The sequence below is a fragment of the Homalodisca vitripennis genome, chromosome 7 (genome assembly GCF_021130785.1).
Source record: "Homalodisca vitripennis isolate AUS2020 chromosome 7, UT_GWSS_2.1, whole genome shotgun sequence".
Lineage (NCBI taxonomy): Eukaryota > Metazoa > Arthropoda > Insecta > Hemiptera > Cicadellidae > Homalodisca > Homalodisca vitripennis.
The window spans coordinates 130767838-130790857 of NC_060213.1; the positions used below are offsets into that span (position 1 = coordinate 130767838).

The window sequence follows — 23020 nt, forward strand, 5'->3', positions numbered from 1 at the left end:
TCAACAATAACACACTAGACAAACAAACGAACGGAAATGACGACACAATGCAACGCAGCACGAATCAGGTTGAGGTGCATAGAGAAAGATATGAACCCTTCTCTGTGCTATGAAGTACATAGAGTATAAACAAAATAAGGTGATGTGTGACTGCTTTTTTATAACAATTCTTATTAACACTCTGTTGTTAACTGCTAGAAACAATAAGTAAATGTGATATATTGTATAACAATGATTATCTATAATCATGTGGTTAAAACTAACATAAAAAGATCATTAAAATGTAAACACTACGAAAAACACATACTATTGAAAGCGGTATCATAAATTTAGAAAGTACGCTCTTTTCAGTATATGTATATGAGTACTGTTGTTCAGCAAGTTCACTGCCAAGTTGTTGTTGTGAGATTGTAGCTTATGAACTGCCTCATTATGAGAGGCTAAGGTGCTGTATCATCAGTACAAGTTGCAGTTGTCGTTTCTATATAGTATATTTACAACAAAAGACCTAATATGCTATCCTGTGATAACTTAACACCTGATGAATTTTCATTTAAATTTGAAATGGCATCATGAAATTTGAGCTGAAAATATTTTTGTAAGAAAGATTTGATAATATTGCAGTAGGTGTGAGGTAAAAATGTTTTGGTTTAAACAACAGTCCCCAATGCCAGACTTGACTCACACCAAGAAATGCAGCAGAAAAAAATATGTTTTGCTATTTTAAGTCGTGTCTTACTGCATTCACCACTCTATCCTCTTGTTCAGTTGTTGAATGCATTATTGTCTAATGATTCGGAATAACATTTGTTCAATTATTATTAACTGTAAACGCCTAAGGAACAGTTTTGAAAAAGCATGGAAAGTACTGGTAAAAGAATAGTAGGTCCAGCTAGATTATAAGGTTTTCATGGTTTCGACATGACTACAATTTGGGCAACCATCCTTTGAGGTGGAAGATATTCAGGTAGTCTTAGAACTGCGTTAAATTGTATTATAAAAGTTACTACTTTTCTTGGTAGCTACATTAGCACTCTTCCTGTTAACAGATCATAACCTGGAGCTTTTTAAGGATTTAATTAATTAATCGTCTTCTCACCTCTGTGGGTTTAAAAGGTCTGGTCGGTATCGCAAGTTCGTTGGGTGAGTTAATAAATTCTTGTATACAAATGGACTAACATCATTATTAGTAGCAACAGGATGATGATTGAAAATATCAGCAAAATAAAAGAAATCTGCTTTTTTGTTTTACTCTTTACCCAAGAACAAAACACATTAATCTGAATATTTATAATCTGATTTATTTTCACAACTCTCTAGAATGCCGACATTTGTGAGACTGGGTGGTAATTTAATGCTTCAGACTGGTCATCATTTTGGTAATTAATTTATAGTTTTAGTTGTTGAGGAAATTTAACAGACTGGAAGAACATATTTATAAGAGCAGTTAAAGGATAGCTTATTTTATGTTTGTAAATATTCGACAACTTTGGTGAGACTTTATTGATTCCTATAGAGACCTTACCTGGATGCATGTCGATCGTTTAGATGATTTCTTGTAGTCACAAGGAGATAAAATATGGGAATGTCAAACTGTTGAAGTGGACACTGTTCTTTATTGAGTTATTGCTTGTAATAACGGAGTCAGTCATGACTATAAAGGCAGTGTTAGAATATTACACTATTTGCTGGGGGTTGTGGCTAATGTTAAGTTTTTTAACCCTTCAAACAGTTTCTTGGTATTATTTCTGTACCTATAATACTTTAAAGGGCTTTAGTTTTGTTTTCTGAATGTACTATCTGGTTGGCCACTGACTAACGTTTGAGTTCTTTCAACTTTGTCGTTATTATTATTTTAAGTAACAGCCTAGTGCTTGTGTTCTGATGGCTCCATTAGAAAATAATGCTCATTAGCATTTAAGATCGCGTGGTCAGAAATTCTAAACTCAAGATCTTGATTAATATTTTATCCTCTTTTTGCTTCGTAGTATCTTTTTAGCTGTGGTATAGTTCTAGTGGGAGGGAGAGGATTCTGGTCAAGAACAAAACAAACCGGGGAGTATGGAATAAACTCAATATAAATAAATTAGATAGGCCCAATTCAAAGTAAAAAAATAAGTGCTGTTTTTCAAAATAGTTGGATTGATGTTATATGTATAATTTTTAAATTTTTGGGCATTAGCGGGGAGAGATTCTATCCCCCTAACCACGATAAGGAGGCCCGTAGTTATGGAACTGCCTCAGTTATATAGACGTATTGGTTGAGAGTTTTCACGGTGCTTTGGAAATATCCGGAGGCCATTCTGTCCCTAACTACTACATGTTATTACGCGGTATAAGTATGTTTAGATTAGGTTATCATAAATATGTTACCAGTAGTACCAAAGTTAAAGTTAAATTTACGAGCGGTGATGTGATCTGAGCTTGAATTTGGATACTGTCTCGAGGGATTTTTTTCGCCATAAGTGCGGGAAGGCGCAACCGAAGCCCGCACTGATGGCCAGGGGCATTTCCGGTCGTTACTTTCCCAACTTTAGATCACGTGCCATATCTGACGTCGGAAAAGTATCTTCAACTATTTATATACTTACGTATATATGAGTATTTACCTACTTATATGAACTAATAACAAATAGTATATGGGAACAGAGTGGCTTCCAGATAATACCCAAGTATCGTTTTCACTTGACTTACCTCGTAACTGTCTTATAGCCTACACAAGTTCTATGCTGAGATTCAGCACTTGTAATGATGTCATTTAACCTGTTGTAGATGCTTTGCAATAAATTGAACTCCTCCCCTTAAGTAAGTTTGCGGATTATATTGTTGTATTGACCAGAAATCTTCAAGTTGAGTTTACAATAAGTGTTGCTTAATTATTTAACCGGATACTCGAACATGAGAAGAAATGCAAAGCAATTCTATCCTGAAATACGAACATGCCTGTAACTGTTGAAAAGCATTAAAGTCTGGATATAAGGACATTCCGAATTTCTTTAAATTTTTTGATTGAATTAATTGTGTTTACTATATATTCCATCTTCACCCATCAAAAACTAAACATAGTATATCCATACTTTAAACTGAAACTGTATATGTATATATATATATATATATATATATATATATATATATATATATATACGTTAAATTGTATAAATGGCAATAGCCTTATTTAATTTCAATAAACATTGAATCACAAAAAGTACTTGCTCCGCCGGGAGTCGAACCCGGATCTCTCACTTGCCGGGTGAATGTGCTACCATTACACCACAGAGCGCTTACTTTTTCTGATTCAATTATTTTGTATTTGGCCGTATCTGTCACATATGCGTTTAAATAAGCAAACTAACATATGATCGGAAGACCAAACACCTGTCAAACGACTTTTATTTACGTTAAATTGTATAAATGGCAATAGCCTTATTTAATTTCAATAAACATTGAATCACAAAAAGTACTTGCTCCGCCGGGAGTCGAACCCGGATCTCTCACTTGCCGGGTGAATGTGCTACCATTACACCACAGAGCGCTTACTTTTTCTGATTCAATTATTTTGTATTTGGCCGTATCTGTCACATATGCGTTTAAATAAGCAAACTAACATATGATCGGAAGACCAAACACCTGTCAAACGACTTTTATTTACTTAAGGCTATTGCCATTTATACAATTTAACGTAAATAAAAGTCGTTTGACAGGTGTTTGGTCTTCCGATCATATGTTAGTTTGCTTATTTAAACGCATATGTGACAGATACGGCCAAATACAAAATAATTGAATCAGAAAAAGTAAGCGCTCTGTGGTGTAATGGTAGCACATTCACACGGCAAGTGAGAGATCCGGGTTCGACTCCCGGCGGAGCAAGTACTTTTTGTGATTCAATGTTTATTGAAATTAAATAAGGCTATTGCCATTTATACAATTTAACGTAAATAAAAGTCGTTTGACAGGTGTTTGGTCTTCCGATCATATGTTAGTTTGCTTATTTAAACGCATATGTGACAGATACGGCCAAATACAAAATAATTGAATCAGAAAAAGTAAGCGCTCTGTGGTGTAATGGTAGCACATTCACCCGGCAAGTGAGAGATCCGGGTTCGACTCCCGGCGGAGCAAGTACTTTTTGTGATTCAATGTTTATTGAAATTAAATAAGGCTATTGCCATTTATACAATTTAACGTAAATAAAAGTCGTTTGACAGGTGTTTGGTCTTCCGATCATATGTTAGTTTGCTTATTTAAACGCATATGTGACAGATACGGCCAAATACAAAATAATTGAATCAGAAAAAGTAAGCGCTCTGTGGTGTAATGGTAGCACATTCACCCGGCAAGTGAGAGATCCGGGTTCGACTCCCGGCGGAGCAAGTACTTTTTGTGATTCAATGTTTATTGAAATTAAATAAGGCTATTGCCATTTATACAATTTAACGTAAATAAAAGTCGTTTGACAGGTGTTTGGTCTTCCGATCATATGTTAGTTTGCTTATTTAAACGCATATGTGACAGATACGGCCAAATACAAAATAATTGAATCAGAAAAAGTAAGCGCTCTGTGGTGTAATGGTAGCACATTCACCCGGCAAGTGAGAGATCCGGGTTCGACTCCCGGCGGAGCAAGTACTTTTTGTGATTCAATGTTTATTGAAATTATATATATATATATAAGGAGCAAACAATCAAACCGTGTTTTCTAAAAAAAAAAAAATATTTTTGGAGATATTGACATATTATTTGAAAACTCTTTGTTGGACTACAATTGGAACTGTAGTTATTTTCAACTAAAACAATATATATAAAGATATAGAAACGTATTTTCTAAGATACTGTTTAATTAATGCAAAGTAAATTGTAATAGTGCTTAAAATATCAATGATCATTTATTAATAGTGCTCTGAATTATTGGTCACTCTAACAGTGAATACTGCAATTTTATAAATTTTTTCTGATATTATATATATATATATATATCAGTTACCTGTGGCTTTGCACATATGCTGAGTTTGCCTTGTTTTCACAATCAAGAATTTTGTATAGAATGAATGGTGTTTTTACTTAAAGAAGAAAAAACTACTTTCGGTATGTTTTTTATAATTATTTTTAATTTCTACATCTGTTTTCTAAAAAATATGCTGTATTACTGTTACAGAATTTATTTATATACAAGTATTTAAAGTCATTAATTTAAAAAAAAAAAATAAAAAATAAGAAAGTTACGAGCAGAAGTGCAGAATATTATATCAGATATCCCGTTCTTCAGTAATCCCTGGGTATGAGAAAACTTTTGGTCTGGTACCCAAAGGGTTCAAGAAGATGGTTTTAATATGTCATTACTAATTCTGTCTACATTCTGATGAAGGACAATTACATGATGTGTACGGTTTTATCAAGTGGTAATCTTCAATGTGTTGGGTTTGATTTTAACTTGTTGTTGTAGCATGAACAATCGTGTGGTTGTTAGATTTTAACCTAACCATGCGTGATCTGATACTATCTTTTTGAATCCAAAGAGGAAGAGGTCAGTTGAACTGAGGAACGTAATGATGGCAGGACAGACATAATATGTTTATGTATATTATAAGTTGTTGGAGTGCCATATCACTCGGAGTAGGGAGTGTAAATTGTTTGGAATTTGCCAATGTTGTATGATATCCTGTTCCATTACACTGTTCAGAAACAACTGAAAAACTATAAAATAAATCCTTAACGTTTTTATATTTTAGGCTTGCAGGACGTTAAATGAATTTGAGATGGAGAGTTTTGAAAAAGGCGACCTGCAGCAAAAATGGTTTATTTTAAATCGTAAAAGCATGAAATTCAAATTTATATTATTTCACTAACAGGTTATTAATGGTTTTTTCTATAATTTACTGCTAGGCATCTCTTAGCTTTAATTCACTCATAAATATGATAATGAGGCTATATAGTTTCCTTAGAAAGCAGTGTTGATGTTTTCTAAGGCACTCTCAATGTATTCTGAAAAAAGTGGCTGAAAACTTGCCTGCATAATTTGGAAATGTTATTTCAATACACTGTTTTGATGAGTTTCTCCTCGGCTAATTACTGTATGAAAATTAAATTTTAAATTCACCGACTTGTGAATGAATACTTTTATAGTCTAAATACAAGTGAATATTTTCTGTTACTGTTTAAGATAAATTTGTTGAAATTATTATGTACCTACTTAATTACTGTTATATATTTCAATAGTGTTTTATATTTATTGATTGTAGTTATTATGCAAATTTTTACGATCTAGGCCAGTAGTTTTATGAAACATATAAAATATTAGTAACTTTTCACTAATAGATTTTAAATTAATCCATTCTGCTCTGTTAGATAATTGATTATAATGAAATAATGCATTTCTGTACATACAGAAAATAAATAAATTGACAGGCAAGACCAGGTAGTCATCAGTAGCCAAGTGACTGTCTTGTGCTCTTTTCTTTCCCTGAGAAAGAGGATTGGTGTATAAATAGTATAAGTTCTCTATGCCTAGTCATGGATTTGAAATTTTTGATGAATCAGTTTACAAGAATATGAAGAACGTAGCCAGGTCAAAATATGTTGGGGGTCAAGATCACTGATATTTTTCTGTAGTGGACAGAAAATAAAGCAAGTGCAGTTAACCGGTCATTCCCCATTTTGTTCCTTAAAAACGTTATTGACCCATTTTTATATTGAGAACGATCTTTCAGCAGTACATTTCAGTAATACTGAATTATTTAAATATTAATCGTTTACTTAAAGTAATTGGAAAAAAATTTAAAAATTGGGGGGGGAGGTTCAGACCCCTTAGACCCCTCATGTCCTTGAAGAATATATGATAATGGAAGACAAAATTCAGATTATAAAAGAACCTGTTTAGATCGTGTCCGCTCGAGACAAAATTATCGTTCTATTTGTATATGTACGGTGGTGGTGGGAATTGTCTTTGATTGTATTACTTACGCAGGAGATAAATCATACAGATGTGGTGTGTTGAGGTACAGAGGATTATTTGATTAGTTCCAAGGTCTGACACTAGGGCTGCGCTAAGTAACTTCCATTGTTACTATTCAAACATTTACTACTTGAGGCTCTCACATCACAGATGGCAGTCCGAGAGCACTCATTGTATCCGAGCTTCGATTTATAGCATTCAATGACATACAGGGTGACCAGACATCCGGCTTTAGGACAAAATGTCCTCTTTTTTAATGTTTTTACTCTTGTCTTCCCGGCTGGATTATGCAAAATGTATTTTGGGGAACGCTTAAATGTCCAAAATAGTAGGATAAGATAAAAAATTCTTCCGATTTTCGAAGTCTCAATGATAGGCCATGAAAGGTTATTGCAGCGCACACATAATGCCATGGCATGTGAACTGCTGTTAGATTCAGTTGTATGTTGAGTGTTGTCTATAGTGTCACTGACTCACTGCTGTTTCTATCCGCTCAGCTGCACCCCTTGATTTTCTGTTTATATATTATTTATATATATATTATATTATGGTTAATTTTGTTATAATACGTTATATACATGTTTCTGTTATAGCGATAATTTCTGATATACATAGTATAGCTTACTAATAATGTAATGAATCAATGCAATGAATTAATTCCAATTATATCAATTTATTGACCACAAAAAATAAAACAGCTCCCTAAGAATTAATATTGTTTTTTATAATCTCTTCACATAGTTTTGGCATTGATTCGATGAGTTTTTTTGCATATATTTTTTATTTCGTCATCATGGAACCATATTTAGATTATAGCAGTAAACGTGGATGTTTTTGCTGTACAATCTTCTTATATATATAAATGCGAATGTTTGTATGTCCGTTTAATAACTCTGGAACCAATGCACCAAACATCAGTGAAATTTTTGTACAGTGATTCTACACGTTCCTGGAAGTAACATAGGCATACATACTAGAGTAAATTTGGTCCAATTTAAATAGTTTATTTAATTAATTTTTTAATTATAAATCGTTGTTGATGTTAGAGTGTTTTATATTGGATCCGACAGACTGCGCTACGACACATAATACAAAGCGAACTGATACTTAACAGCTTGTTAATACTTGCAGCTGAAGTTCATCAAAGAGGCAGAAACATTTGTTTACATTTAAAATTTAGAAAATTGTTATTGTAAAGTGCTTGATCAGTAGTGTAATGCAGGTTGCATAGAAGACGTCATTGCCTAATTGTAAATTCAGATTGCACCAAGTTTGTTGATCAATAATAACAATATATAAAAATACAAATTTTTGTGTGTTTGTCCTTTATAGACTCAGAAGAACTATTGGACCGATCACTATGAAAATTTGCTATATTTATTTGTATTTTTCTATGTAGAAGGTTTATATGCAATGCCCATTGATGTAACTCTCCACCAGGCGGTACTGTAGTATATTACTAATAAAGTTATCAATCAATGCCTGCACATTAAACTGCAATTACGACACAGTTATTTTTTAATTAAATAGCCAAACACTATTTGAAGGCAAAGAAATATACGGGCAAAGCTTAAGAAATGCGTGCGAAGCCGTGGGAAACAGCTAGTACATAAATAATAGGCTCAAATAATACTTTTATCCATAAATATTGTCTTTACTAATATTTCATTTTTCGATTTATACGTCAAAACAAATCCAATTTAATTTTTTTTATTTGCATTATAATGTGCTTAAATGCAGTACTAATTTATAAAGTGTGCTTTTTAATAACGCATAAATAAATTTTTTTTGCAAAGTGTATAAAAATATTAAATTGGTACTGTCCTCTTTGCTTTAATGTCCTCTTTTTAGGAATTTCCATGTGGTCACCCTGTTGACATATCTCTTGTGTAACTAAGACAATCAACTGTCAACAATTATTTTTTAATGATGTATAATCTGTGCTATTATTAAGGATTGGGTAAAGAAAACACTTGCTGTCTGTACATCCCAACACAAACTTGATGTTTTATTTTACATAATATTTGACATCTACATTAAGGCACCGTTTGCTTAGAAGTAACCTCATACAAACAAACACACAACACTGACTCGTCCACAAGAGCTACAAACATGCTGAAGTATCAGGTGGACAGGGTCGTCACATTGTTCACAATTAGTACTAAAATACGAGATAATCCGGGACAATTAGTTCCAAATTATTTTCTTGTTATACCACTGATATATAATAACCACTGGATGGCAAACTCACTGCATTGCTGTTTCTAGGTACCCGTTAAAGTATACAATCGGTTGGAAGAAGAATGGCATGCAGATTAAACGCAACATCGGTGAGAAAACTATCTGCTTTTTCTCGGAAGTGTTAGACTAAACACCTCGGTTGCATTAAACCACATAATAAGTTGAGTATGCCAAATCCCTAGTCTTGGCCATTTAATATAGCAATCCAGTACTCATCATATATCCATGTGTAATTCAGGAGTCGAGTAAACATAACCGACAATAAGAATTAAATACTAACAATTGGAGCACAGGTAACAAATGTGAGTTACTTTTAGTTCCAATAAAAATTTTTAAACAGGTTTTTCTCATTTTTAAAAAAACTATTTACAATCAAATATTAAAATGGAATCTATTAAACGCTATGCGCTAAATTTGGTTGCTGTGTTTGAAATTATAGAAATGTGAAAAATACATATATATTTTCGTAATAAAATAGAAGTACAAACTAATAATAATTAATTGCATATTTTATAGTATAAATGATTGTTTCACATATTTAACAAAGTATATTAAATTTGAATGTCATTTAATTGAACTACCAGTTTTCAAAATGAATCAGGACAATGTGTAAAACACTTTAGAGTACTCATCACGATCCTGAGTGTTCCACCTAATTCACGACGTAAGGAGTTTTATGCTCTTTTGTATTACTTCTATGCCAGTTTTATTTAGTCACACCCCTAACTTTTGGAACTAAGTTTTGTTATAAAAAACACACAATTGATAGTCAATTATAAAATATGCAATTTACTAATTTTTGGAATGCTACTGGGGAAAATGGGAAATTGTTTGCGGGTCTTAGGAAACATAACCTAGACAAATGTCATGACAATTCCTAAAAACTACAAGTTGAGCAACAAAAATAAATAAAACTATGGATACACAATAGAAAAATTATAAATTCAATAAGGATATGTCTTCACAGTCAAGATTAAGTACATGCGCTTAACCCTGCTGTAACCTTACTGTCCATTTATGTGACGCAAAATTTTTGTTTATTAACTCAAAACTCAGGCATACTTTAAATTGTTTATGACACGTATTTACAAAATACAACAGTACATTGAATATGCCAATATGCGACTGAAGGAATAGAATTACTTTTCTTTTCCCAACATGATTGGCAGATATAAGAATTATTTTTTGGGCAAGTACAATTTGTTTGTTTTTTATTATAATTAGTTTTAATAACAAAAAACTGTTTTGAACTTTCTGTGTACGGTTTAACCCTAGATTTGACAGTTGAAAATCCTGTACTGGGAATAAAATATTTTGCTATTATTGTTTAAACATCTGTACAATAGTAATTAAAGGAGTCAAGTATGCATTACAATATATATTATTTTCCGTACATTACAGGGAATGTTTATGTGTGGTTGAAAGTCTTTTTTGAATCGATATTTATTTATTAACACCAAGAGTACTTATTAAAAGTACAAAATCACGATCCTGAGTATTCCAGTTTCACGACGTAAGGAGTTTTATGCTCTTTTGTATTACTTCTATGGGTGTTTTTTTTAGTCACACCCCTAAAACAAAGTAGTAAATTATAAAAAACACACAATTGATAGTCAATTGGAAAATGCAATTTAAATTTTTGGGGCACAAACAATGTTTATTCTATAAGTGATGACAATATTTTCAAAACTAAAAAAGTGAATAATATTAAAACACTAACACTCAGACAAGATGCACTTTTTAATAAAATTCGGAAATAAATATTGGCCCTGTAACAAAAAGAAACATATGTTCGAAACACATGGACTTGTTCAGAAAAGAAATTATAAATTCACAGTGACGTAGGTTTCTCAAACAAATTTCCGCAACAAAATGCGAGTGTATACCCTTACTACAGTATTTACGCATTTTCTTGATTCAGAAGGAAAGTAGTAGAGGCAATTTAGCATTAGTTTCATAGCTGTATTTAATTGTGTCATAGATATTATGCATTAAGTAAACTAATAATGAAATTAAACAGCAAAATACACTGATTGATAATATAAAGTGATAACAATTTAAATGTAGTTTTTTTGCAGCAAAACTGACAAGAAATCAGTCCTAAGTATCACTAGTTACTTGTTGTTTGCTAGTCAAATTAATTTTAAAACAATTTTATTTTATACTAAAACATAATTGTTGAAATAAAAAATATTGTTTTAAAGTTAAAGAATGATTATTTTGAATAACAAAAAAGCTAAACAATAATAAATCAAAATTAACATGACTAAATATAAAATCAAAATAATAGATGATTCTATGAAAACAGCTGATTTCACAGTTGAATGTTTAACAACAACACATGCCAATGATATCTGTTCAAAATATCGGTATTAAAACTGACAGTGAACCGCCCAATTCAGACCAGGTGTGTGAGAAACCAGCCACCAGTTTGCCATTGGGTTAAAAGTATGTTTCCTTATCATATAAATAGAATAGTAATATATTTAATTAAGTTCGTTTAAGTACTTTGACCTAACAAGTCCAGTAAATTTAAAATATAGGCTACGTTATTTCAAAATAACATGAAGGAAAATAAATATATATATTTTCAAAACTAATTCCATACTAGGAAATCTGTAATATGTAGAAAAACACTATAGGGCTAAATTAGACACTCTTTAAATCATCTCGCAGAACCAGTATTGCCTTTGTAGGCCAGTAGCTTATGCTACGACAATTTATGCTTAACCAGTAGTTTTGGTTGAATATTGCTAGAGTATTCGATCAAGTTTATGTCACATCAGAAAACACTTTATCTACATACATACTAAATATTCTCTACGACCATACCATAAGATTTTTCTCAACAAAAATGAGAGTAAAAAGTTAATGCTTGTGGACAGTAAGGTTTGTTCATAGCTGAATATGGTTTAAAAAGAAAACTACACAATGAAAAGGAAATTGATTCATTACTAACATTTATATATTTAAAAATATAAGAAAATGTTTAAAAGTACAACATGCTGATCATGTTCATTGCATTTTTTACTTGTTGTATTGCATGGCCCACTCATTTGTTCTAATAGTTATATTCGATAAAAATAAATAAATAGAAGAAACTAACTAAAATTTTTAAAGGTAGAAAAGATTTTATTACAATAATAAAAAAGAAGGCATTTCTATACGAGTTAATGATATGGTACTTTGTATATAATTCATTAATTTTTAACACTAACTTTTACCAAAACATGGTGATATAATCAGCTGATTGCTTTTACTAATAAATAAGTAACAACTAGCTAACGTTGATAATTTAATTAAAACGTAACTACAACGTTAACACGTTTCAGTTTCACTTGATGGCAAAATGGAAGTAACAAGGATGTACTAATTTCTCTTAACGAAGATTAGCCCACGAGAAGAGCCCGAAGTCAGTATTAATTCTTAATTAACAACATAAATAACAGCGGCTCGTAAAATTAGCAATTTTTAACTGCAAGGTTAACAACACATAATTATTAGAACATGTATTAGTGTATCAAGGACATAAAGAAACATGGGAGCATTTAAAATTTGGAATGTAATTATTTCTTAAGGAATATTTCATTTTTACACAGAAATAAATTCGAACATTGATAAACTAGCAAGGGTATAACAGCTAACAAACCTCTTATTTCTTAGTCAATATCTCTTGACATAACGACAAACTCAGTTTGCTGTTACAGATTCTACTTCACAGTGAACTTCGGGGGATGTGATATGCAGACATTCAAATATTTTGAGAATGAAAGACAGACATCTTAAAGCGGAATTTAACGAATCGAAGCCAATTATAAAAAATCCCATCGTAAAATGTCAACAATAACTAGTTTAAAATACATAACCTAGCTTAAAATTTGTCATTGTGTTATATATATACAGTCTTATTTACTAATAAAACAATAACAATTTACAATTATAAGTCCGTTACGTCAGACTTCACTCAGTCTGCCTGACATGATTCTACACCATTTGAACACGAATGGCACTAATAAATCATTAGTATATGTCAAGGAATGTTCGCTCGTTTCTTGATCCAGACCAATACTAAATACTGAACATAATGTAATTATAATAAATAAATGCATTCCCAAGAGAAATACTGGAAAAAATCAACTAACTTATTAAATAAAATCAGCATAAAACATACAATTACAAACAGTACCTTCTTATATAAAATAATGTCTTTAAACACAAATAAATTTGTGTTTTATTTTGTTCACATGCATTACTGCATAATAATTAATTTCTTAAGAAGGCAATTAAATAAAGTATATATTTGAAACTGATTGCACTTGGTAATTTCAAATTTAATTTACTAATTAACTTACTATAGATTAATACACCTACATTAATTATTGTACAAATAAAAATCCAATAATTTAAACAAATTATATGTTTATTTACCATTACGGCTTTGAAAACAATGGATTTTAAAGAGAATGGGATGACCATTGTCTCATCGCTGATCGGCAAGACGTTTGTTGTCAGGAAACATAGTTCGGTTGGTGGCACTGCGTATAACAGTTAACTGGTGTCGTAGCGAAGTTGGCAACACTGCGTATTACAGTTTGCTGCTGTCATAGTTGTCGAAATGCCAGTGCTGCTGAGGTGACGAGGGGTTGCACTCCTCCATCAGAAGCTTCTGCTTGTTGTCGGCGATCGCCAGACACTTCTTGCTGCTGCCATGCTGAATCAGCTTGGTCTGGAAACATGAGAAACACGGTTCAATAAATGTAGTTTTGGCAGCATTCCCAGTTTCTAGGAAAGTCATGGATAGATAGAGGCATAGAGGTTGTAAATAATCTCCAGCTGATCAAGAGACCTTCTTCCCTGGACATTAAAAAAGTAGTTTTAACGATAATATATATTCTCTACTCTGAACTTTACTATTAGAACTGATGTTGTTTTTTTATACTGAAAACAGGGGCAACAAATATATACAGTACATAATATCCTAAAAAGCATATCATACACAATTAAAGTATAATAAATATTTTAAAATCCACAAGTTTTTAGATTTTAATAAAGAAACATATTTTTTAGACACTGTTCAATTAAAGAAAAGTAAATGTAATAGTGTTTAAAATATTAATGATCATTTATTAATAGTGCCACCAAATACGAAAAAAATTGCAGTAGTTTTCATACCTCTGGTTTGTACTGCCAGAATTGATTGCCCTTCGATCCATGGCAAGGGTACAGAATCACGTCTTGACCTGCATAGTCCAGACACGCTTCATCACGCCGGACCTCGCCCGCCTTGCTCAGCATCCAGTACTGCCAACAATGGAAAAAACTAAATTAAGTGTAACAAAAAAAAATCAATTCACTAATGTAAAACATTGGTCAATCAATCAATCAATCAATTCATTTATTGCCAAAAAACATAACATGCATAGGCATTCGTCAAGAAAATTATAATATCCTAACTTAAAGTATAGACTACTGGACAGATCAAACAACAAGACCAAATCAATATAACAGGAGTGATCTACAATTTATTATCCTCAACGTATTCCCGGGACACTGTAATATTCTCTCGAAATAAGAAATTTTTTTCAGACGATTTTGAAATTCCCTATCGTCCACAACAATTTTCAAGCAGGATGGCAAAGAGTTAAAAAGGCGGATGCAGGAGTAAAGACTTTGTTTTTCAAAAAAAGATGTTTTATGGCAGGGTAGGATTAGGTTGTTTCTTTTTCTTAAGGAGTAATTATGGGCTGGATTAACGTTGACTGAAAAAAGGTGGGGATACTTTTTGTAAAAAGAAAGACACTGAAGGATATAAATGGATGGGGAACGTAAGGATATTATTACTGCGAAAGTAACCTCTACAAGACTGGGGAACGGACTCAACTTGAAAATAATCCGTATAGCTCTTTTCTGGAGACGAAAAACATATTGAGTTTTCTTACCTCTCGTATCCCCATATAGAGACTCCATAGCAAAGGTAAGGATAAAAACAGCCATAGTAAGTAAGCAAAAGAATTTCCTCACTAGCAAAACAGGATAGTCTATACATCAAAAATATGCAGCTGCTTAGTTTTTTCGTGACTTTATCAATGTGACTAAAAAAGTTTAGCTGATCATCCAAAACAATTCCAAGATAATTAACATTCAAAGAAGGACACATTTCTGACTCTCCAATCATAATGTTTTGAGATTCAATCAACGTTTTAGCAGACTTTCTAATTCCAAAATCAAGAAAATTGGTTTTAGATGTATTTACAAACAGAGAGTTTTCACCCAACCACTGCAGCAAATTACTGGCCTGAACAAAGGTTTTGGATTTCAAGCTCGGCTCGATTGCAACCAGAGATGACCAAAGAGGTATCATCAGCAAACAAAAACAACTTGGAAACCTTTCACGCTTCGATGGATGTCATTTTATGAATAGTAAAAATAATAAAGGACCAAGTACGGAGCCTTGGGGAACTCCAGTGCGTACTTCTCGCTCCTCAGAAAATTGTTTTCTTAAAGCACCCTGTATCATCAATAAAAGGAATTTCAACAATCTGTCTACGGTTCAGGAGATAAGAAGCAATCCAATCAAAAGCTTTCCCTCTAATACCCAAAGTTTTCAAGTTTTCTGAGCAACAACCCGTGATCCACAACGTCGAAAGCCTTCGTAAGATCCAAAAATAGGCCAAACACGTGATTCCTGTTATCCAATGAGTTTGATACCTCAGTTAGAAGACTAAAAATTGCATTGACTGTAGACAACCCCTCACGAAAGCCCATATTGATGGTCATGTAAAATTCCATTGACAGACAGGTAGTTGGAAAGTCTGGTCAGCACAAGCCTTTCAAGAACTTTTGAAAACGTAGAAAGGATCGAAATGGGGCGGTAATTGCTAAGTTCATTTGGACTTCCTTTTTTCTTAAAATATAGGTTTTACAATTGAGAGCTTCAAGTGTGATGGGAACTTCCCAGATTCAAATGACGAAGTTCGCAATCTGTGCAAGAGGATCAGCCAATATATCTATACAGCTCAACAAAATCCTGGATGAAACTCCATCAAATCCTGCTGAATTGCTTGTTTTCAAGGACTTTACGACTGAGATGATTTCATTCTTATCAGTTGGGAAGCAAAAAATATAGAGGAACTCATACTTGATGAAGACAATGATCTAGGAGGAACAAAATGAAGAATTACCCTCAGAATCTCTCAAACTCTGGCTTATTTCTGCAAAATGGATGTTGAATTTCTCTGAAATCATCCTAGGATTGTTCATCAGATCGCCATTCTCGTCATTAAGCGTAATATGTGTGAAGGCATTAGCTTTCTTATCAGGAATGAGATCCTTAACCACATTCCAAGCAGCTCGCTGTTTATTCTGAGCCCGCTGATGTAGGTCAATACTTTTTTCGCTTTGGCGGAATGGATGCGATTCCTAAACTCCTTCTTGGTTTGAATAAAAGAAAACTCTCAAAGGATGAGAAGAGTCAAGATGCTTAGACAGCGAGTAGAGAAACAAAAGGCGATTATGAAGTTTTTTTAGATCTTCATCCAAAGGAATCCTCATCTGAGTGCCCCATGTACCGAACTTAGTCTTTTTTGTAGGAAAAACACAATCAATATAAAATGACAAAATTGCAAGAAATGAGTCAAACATTTCATCAACATCAGCGGCTCCATAAAAGCTCATGCCATGATTCACCCTCCAGAAGACTCCTCAAGACCCGAATGCCGTCCGGGGGTGAAGCACCGCTTGAATGTAAATTTTAATAATATTGTGGGTTGAAGGAACAAATGAGGCAATGTCTCCAATTTGCGCATGATGATCGGAAATTCCAGTAATTAGAACCTGAGGTGAAAACATATTCTTTGGAATATTGCTAAATATGTTGTCAATGAGTGAACTGGAACCATTTAAATTCTCGAGGTGAAAGTGTCTATTGTGCTCACCAAGCCGAACGAATTCATCAGATCGATAAAATTTTAGATGACTGACTAATGGTGGAAAAATCTATATTGAAATCACCAGACAAAACAATCCATCTGTCAGATGGATACAGGTTTCCAAGCAATGCTGAATCGATAGAAAAAAATCATTTATTTCAGAAATGCTCTGATTAGGTGGTCTATAGACACATATAAAAATAATACTATTTGCTTCAGACTCAACTCTAACACCACACAACTCACAAACACCCTCAATCGAGAACTCAGACATATCAATTTCATAAAACTTAAAGTAGTTCCTTAACTAAAATACAAACGCCTCCTCTTTTTAAGATAGAACGACAGTACCCCGAAGCAATACAGTAGCCAGGCATGCTGAAAGAGTCTAGGTCCGCTTTATTAAAAAAATGCTCAGAGATACAAAGCAAATCTGGGGAGTTACAGATCAAGTAAAACTTCAATTTTGAGGCATTTTTGCCTTGGCACCCTGCACATTCTGATGGATACATCAGTGAACTTGTGTCATGAGTTCGGAAAGACCAATTTGAGTTATTGAGAAAACAAATCCACTATCGGCATTGCAAATTCATTTTGTTTAGTCCGTATTTGTTTGTCGGCACTGTATCCGACATAAAGTACGGAAAAAAATTGCAGTAGTTTCATACCTCTGGTTTGTACTGCCAGGAATTGAGAGGTTTGGGATCCATGGCAAGGGTACAGAATCACGTCTTGACCTGCATAGTCCAGACACGCTTCATTCCCTCGCAAATGTTAAGCATGGAGTACTGCCAACAATGGAAAAGGCTAAATTACTGAGCTGAGTGTAACAGTTAGTCCACTAATGTCATTGGTCAAATGATTCATTTATATGTGGACAGGTGAAAGTTTATAATACTCGTAAAAGTGTCAATACACTTTGACAGGTATTGTGAAACTACTGATTCAGATTTAAGTTAGTAAAGTATTTCATATGTTTTATATGGTTAAGGATTCATTAACACAATTCCGTTTCTTGACCTGATTATACTTAATATTTAGAAATTTAACAGACTACAACTACATGCTCTAGAGATACAAAAGTACATACACATAGCATAAAAACATTACAACTTTAAGAAAAAAAAAAAAAAAAAAAAACATAAATGATACAGACTAATACATCACATCATGATTCTTGTTGAAGACAAGTTACTTTTTGAGTAAGCAAAATATGACATACATCTAATAGTTATAATTTTTAATTTATATCCAGTAGAACTGACTGGGATACAAATGAAAAACCATAAACTGGCCGACTGGCTACCAAGAGCTATAAACAGTAATGAACACTATCAGCTGTGGTGTAAGGGTGACGGAAGGTTTACAGCTGCACTCGCCAATAAAACACATCTCTAGTCCTAACATCGTAAAGGTCTCCCTTCATGCACAGTAAAAATATCCAGTTCAGAAAGACGCATCCACTTTAGTAGTTGATGGATGCCTGAAACTTTTACGATTTTGTTATCAAAGTACTTCTAAAACATTTTCTTTATCATCAGTTTGGGGTTTTTCTGATAACAGCTAGACAATTATGGTCCCTACTACCCTCTTCGCTACTCCAAATTCAAAGTACAGAAATTACAATTTCTTCAACAAAATCGTAATCAGTTCAAAATCTTCGTTGTAACCCGAATCATAGATATCAAATTGGTTCTAGAAAAAAACAGTTTTGGATTTGGGAGGCATCATGGCACCAAAAGAGCTCCTGTTTTACAGTTTTCAAAGTCTTTTTTGAAGTATGGCTTACTGGGCATTGGTATGTTTTCTGGCCCACTGGACACAGCAATCGAAGTCGTATTACTTCCTTTCAGATTTCCTACATGCCTTTTTTTACCCAGTGATATATTTAGGAAAATCACACTAATTGTACACACTAGGCTAGAATTTCTTATAGTTTCCATAAATAAATATTTAATAAATATTCAATATTTACTATTACTATATAAACATTTAATTGTAGTACTTATTGAACCAAAAATGAAAAACTTGAGAGTGTTCAGTAAAAGTGTTCCAATACTTTGAGATTTTGATCTACACATAAAAATTAGCAAAACAGTTCATATGAAGGTATGTCCTAAAACCTTTAGTTTTTCGTCTATCTGTCTGTCTATGTATATTATAAAAAAATTATATCTTTTGAACCAGTAAAGATAAAGTTATAAAACTTGAGAACTGTATTAAGCTTCGGTAGACCTTTTTAAAAAATACAATATTTACAAACTCCTTTTATCTGTTTTAAAATGGCAGATGTTTATCGGTTTTGAGTTATTTTGATTGAATCATTTAAACGTCTGCCATTTGGAAATGGGTACAACGATTTTGTTAACATTTTATTTTCCAAAAGGTCTACCAAAGGTTAATAAGATTCTCAATTACATAATTTTATCCTTTACTGGTTCAAAAAATATAATCTTTTTGATGATAAACACAAACGTCAGACACATACAGACAGATTGACGGAAAACTAAAGGTTTTAGGACATACCTTCATATGAACTTTTTTGCTAATTTTTATGTGTAGAACAAAATCCCCAAAGTATTGGAACACTTTTACTGTACACCCTGTATAAGAATGATAATAATGTCTACATGAAGATAACAATAATGTTTTGATGAAGCTAACAGGTGTTTGAGATGATTTATTGCGATGCAATACACAAACAAAAATTAAAACACAAAACAGATTGAAAAGCAAAAATATCCTCCACCGTTAATGACAAGTGTTAGCTAGACAACAAAACCAGTCTTTCATTAATTGTAGATCTTGCTAGAGACCACGGTTAGACAAACACTAGATGGCTGTTAGATGGACTGGATGAGTGTTACCTACACCCAAGTAAGCGGTTACTTTGCTGAAGCGATACAGAACAGGATTCGTCCAGTTACAATCCGATTACCTGGTTACCGCCCTGTTTGTGACAAGGCCACAGCCCCACCGGTTTGTGCATGTCCTCCGGTTTACAAGCAGAGTCTATGCACTGACTAGACCAGGGGTTGCCAATCTGAGAAACTCAATAGATCAGAATCTGACAACGAATTTTGTTTCAATTTTAGATCTAGGATCTCGGAGTTTACTTTCAACACCTCCTGCTCCATTCGCTGAAAACAAATAATTACACAGAATTTGTTACATTGGATTTTGGTTGATGCTTTGATCGTTTTCTGTAACAAAATTATTTTACTTCTTTTAGTAGAATAAACAAGATTGGTACTGCTTTTAATTTAAAATAATTCAGGTACTATCCTAACTGAAAAATGTTTTACATGGAACTGAATTTATTGAAATCATAAAAACAGATTTTATTTTGAGAACTGTCCACGGAGGAAACAATGTGCTCGTAAAACTAACAAATTACATTGCATAAACTAGATTTTAAATCTTGGTATTGTGACAAGAGGAAAAAAATATGCAGTAACATCAGTTTATTACGCAACATAAAATATTAATTATAAAATTAATTTGATGGAATTTTCTACAAATATTCCAACTTTATTACTCTTGCTCGCTTTCAATAAAGTATCCGGATTCTCGTGACCACTTCTGGTTAGCGTTGAATCCTTTTTAGGTCCTTAAATACTCAGTTTGTTCTCTAATTCAGTCCATGAAGAAAAAATATATCATTTTACCACGTACAACCAAATGGTAAAATGATTTCTTTTCGTTGCAAACAGTTCTATAAATTAAAAGCAGTCATCTTGAGTAACGTTCAAAATATCAACCAACTCCGAACCAATCAGTTGGTCTGGAGACAAACCTGGTTGCCGCCCATCTTGTGACAAGGGTAGAGTCCAACAGGTTTGTGCAGGTCCGACTTGCGAGCTGGCGAGTCCAAACACGTCTTGCCGCCATAACCTAGGTTTCGCACCTACAACAGTCCTTCAGTTAAGTATAAATTACACTACTTGTGCTGTCGAGCACAGAGACATTGTAACTGGATTATTACAGTTGAATTACAAAATTACAGCGCAGCACTCTTTTGTATATTGGTAACAAAACAACTATCAATTTCAATCTCTGTTAATCTTTTTAACAATTGTCTTCTTCAACTAATTGACTATCTAAAACTAATTTAATATTCTATATAGGTAAAAGATAACATATCGAGTGCAGATTAGTATATTACAAATCTAAAATGGCTTCAATAGTTTTACTAAAATTTTGTGAGAAAAAAATTTAAATTATTTGACTACTGGTTCTGTATAAAGAAAACCATATTTTACTTATTTTTTAATTTTAAGAATATGAATAAATTTCCCAAAAGTGCTGAAATGTGAACGCAAGCCTATCTAAGAAATTGATAAAATGTAAAGTATAAACAAAACTTAAATTAATCCTGAAATAACAATAAACCCTTATTGGGTTTCTAGCCAAATTGAAACAATCAATACAGAATGTAAGTCACATCTAGAACTTTCGCCAGAAGTTCAGCACAGAAGAACGGTTGTGGGATTAAATGAAGAGACGCTTAAAACTGAAATCGTCTTCCGTCGAGTAATTTTTGACAAAGAACTAAAGAGAATCGACATTATCGAGAGGAGAGGACGCAAATGCTGCTAATGGCAGATCTAAGCGGCTTGAGACGTCGACTTTGACATCAGATCTGAGCTCAGACGTCTCAGCTGCTGTTTCTAATTATGTCAGAGATGCTTAACCAAGGCCGACCCTCTTTGTGAGAAGTGATCCGGAAACATCTACAGTGTTGTCTTTCACTTTATATACGGTAACAGAGTAGTAGACCAAACTAAGACAAATTCTATATTCAAGTTTAAATATGAAATTATATAAAATACCGCACCAATATTCTGATATAACAACAAGTATCATTAAATAGTACCAAAGCTTTAGATACAACAGTTATTGTATTTCTCCACTTCTATACAACTAGAACTAGAACATTCTAGATCAGCATTCAGGTTGCCACAGCTTTAATGGTATTTTTATACAAAATTAAATTAAATTTTATTACAGGAAAAGTGTTTTTATACATATATTTATACCACTTTGAATCTTTTATGAAAGAAGAAAACTGTTTTTCAACCAATATATGATTTGCATGATTAAAAGTAATCTGCTAAACTTTGTAATATTCCTATTGGGTTATAAATACAAAAAATTATGTAATGAATAACAATTTACCTGTTTTTTTGTAAATTTTCGATTTCTTTCCAAAATACAACAAATTAAAAATCTTTGGTAAAGTTAAAACTTGTTTCACAAATTTATTAATCTGCATTTCAATTTCAGTCAAAATATTAATTTTTTTTACAAATACGTATGGACAGACATTATCAAATAAACAATATTTTTCAGTAGAGTGATCTAGACATAACATCATGTTGGAATGAATCAGTAAATTACAGTTTACAGTCACAATTGTGCTGTACAACACATCCTCACTCACCTCTCCGGAAGCCACAGCTTCCCCGGGGATAAACAGTTCCGGGTAAATGTTATCCAGATACCATCTGAATGACTTGCACCCCAACTTTCTTCTGAGCTCTTTTCTGGCTGACACATCTCCAAAATCACCCTACACACAATATATTACCATATTATAACTTTAAAAAATATATTCTCTGAGTTTTTTCGATGAAAACAATCGTTTTCATTATACAAAATAATATAAATCAATCCAGTTCTCTCGTTTTATTTTATACGTTAACATCTGATTGATAGTTTTGCGTCATTTTACATCAAACTTACATTGTGTCACGTTGCTGTCTGTGTATTTGTACCCTTTTACACACCATACTCATCGAAATTTATTGTCAGGCTTTGTATTCACTATCATTTACTTTTGACAATAAAGCTTTATCTATAGTACATTAATTAGCATTTTATGTGGTAGTTTCATTGATAA

The 23020-nt window shown here is 32.8% G+C and overlaps 1 protein-coding gene across 4 annotated transcripts in view; it reads right to left on the reverse strand.

Annotated features, from left to right (window-relative positions):
* Nucleotides 1-13592: 13592 nt before the first annotated feature.
* The window catches only part of LOC124366345 (putative polypeptide N-acetylgalactosaminyltransferase 9), a 620588-nt gene continuing 611160 nt past the window's right edge, over nt 13593-23020 (reverse strand). For 3 of the 4 annotated variants that reach the window (XM_046822832.1, XM_046822829.1, XM_046822830.1), the window contains exons 8-11: nt 22562-22690; nt 20915-21025; nt 14363-14491; nt 13593-13916 (exon numbers count right to left, since the gene is read on the reverse strand). In XM_046822832.1, coding sequence (XP_046678788.1) covers nt 13776-13916; nt 14363-14491; nt 20915-21025; nt 22562-22690 — 510 coding nt within the window. In that variant the 3' untranslated portion in view covers nt 13593-13775. Of the gene's footprint in view, nt 13917-14362; nt 14492-20056; nt 20162-20914; nt 21026-22561; nt 22691-23020 lie in introns of all 4 variants that reach the window. The other variant, XM_046822831.1, reaches the window with a different exon arrangement.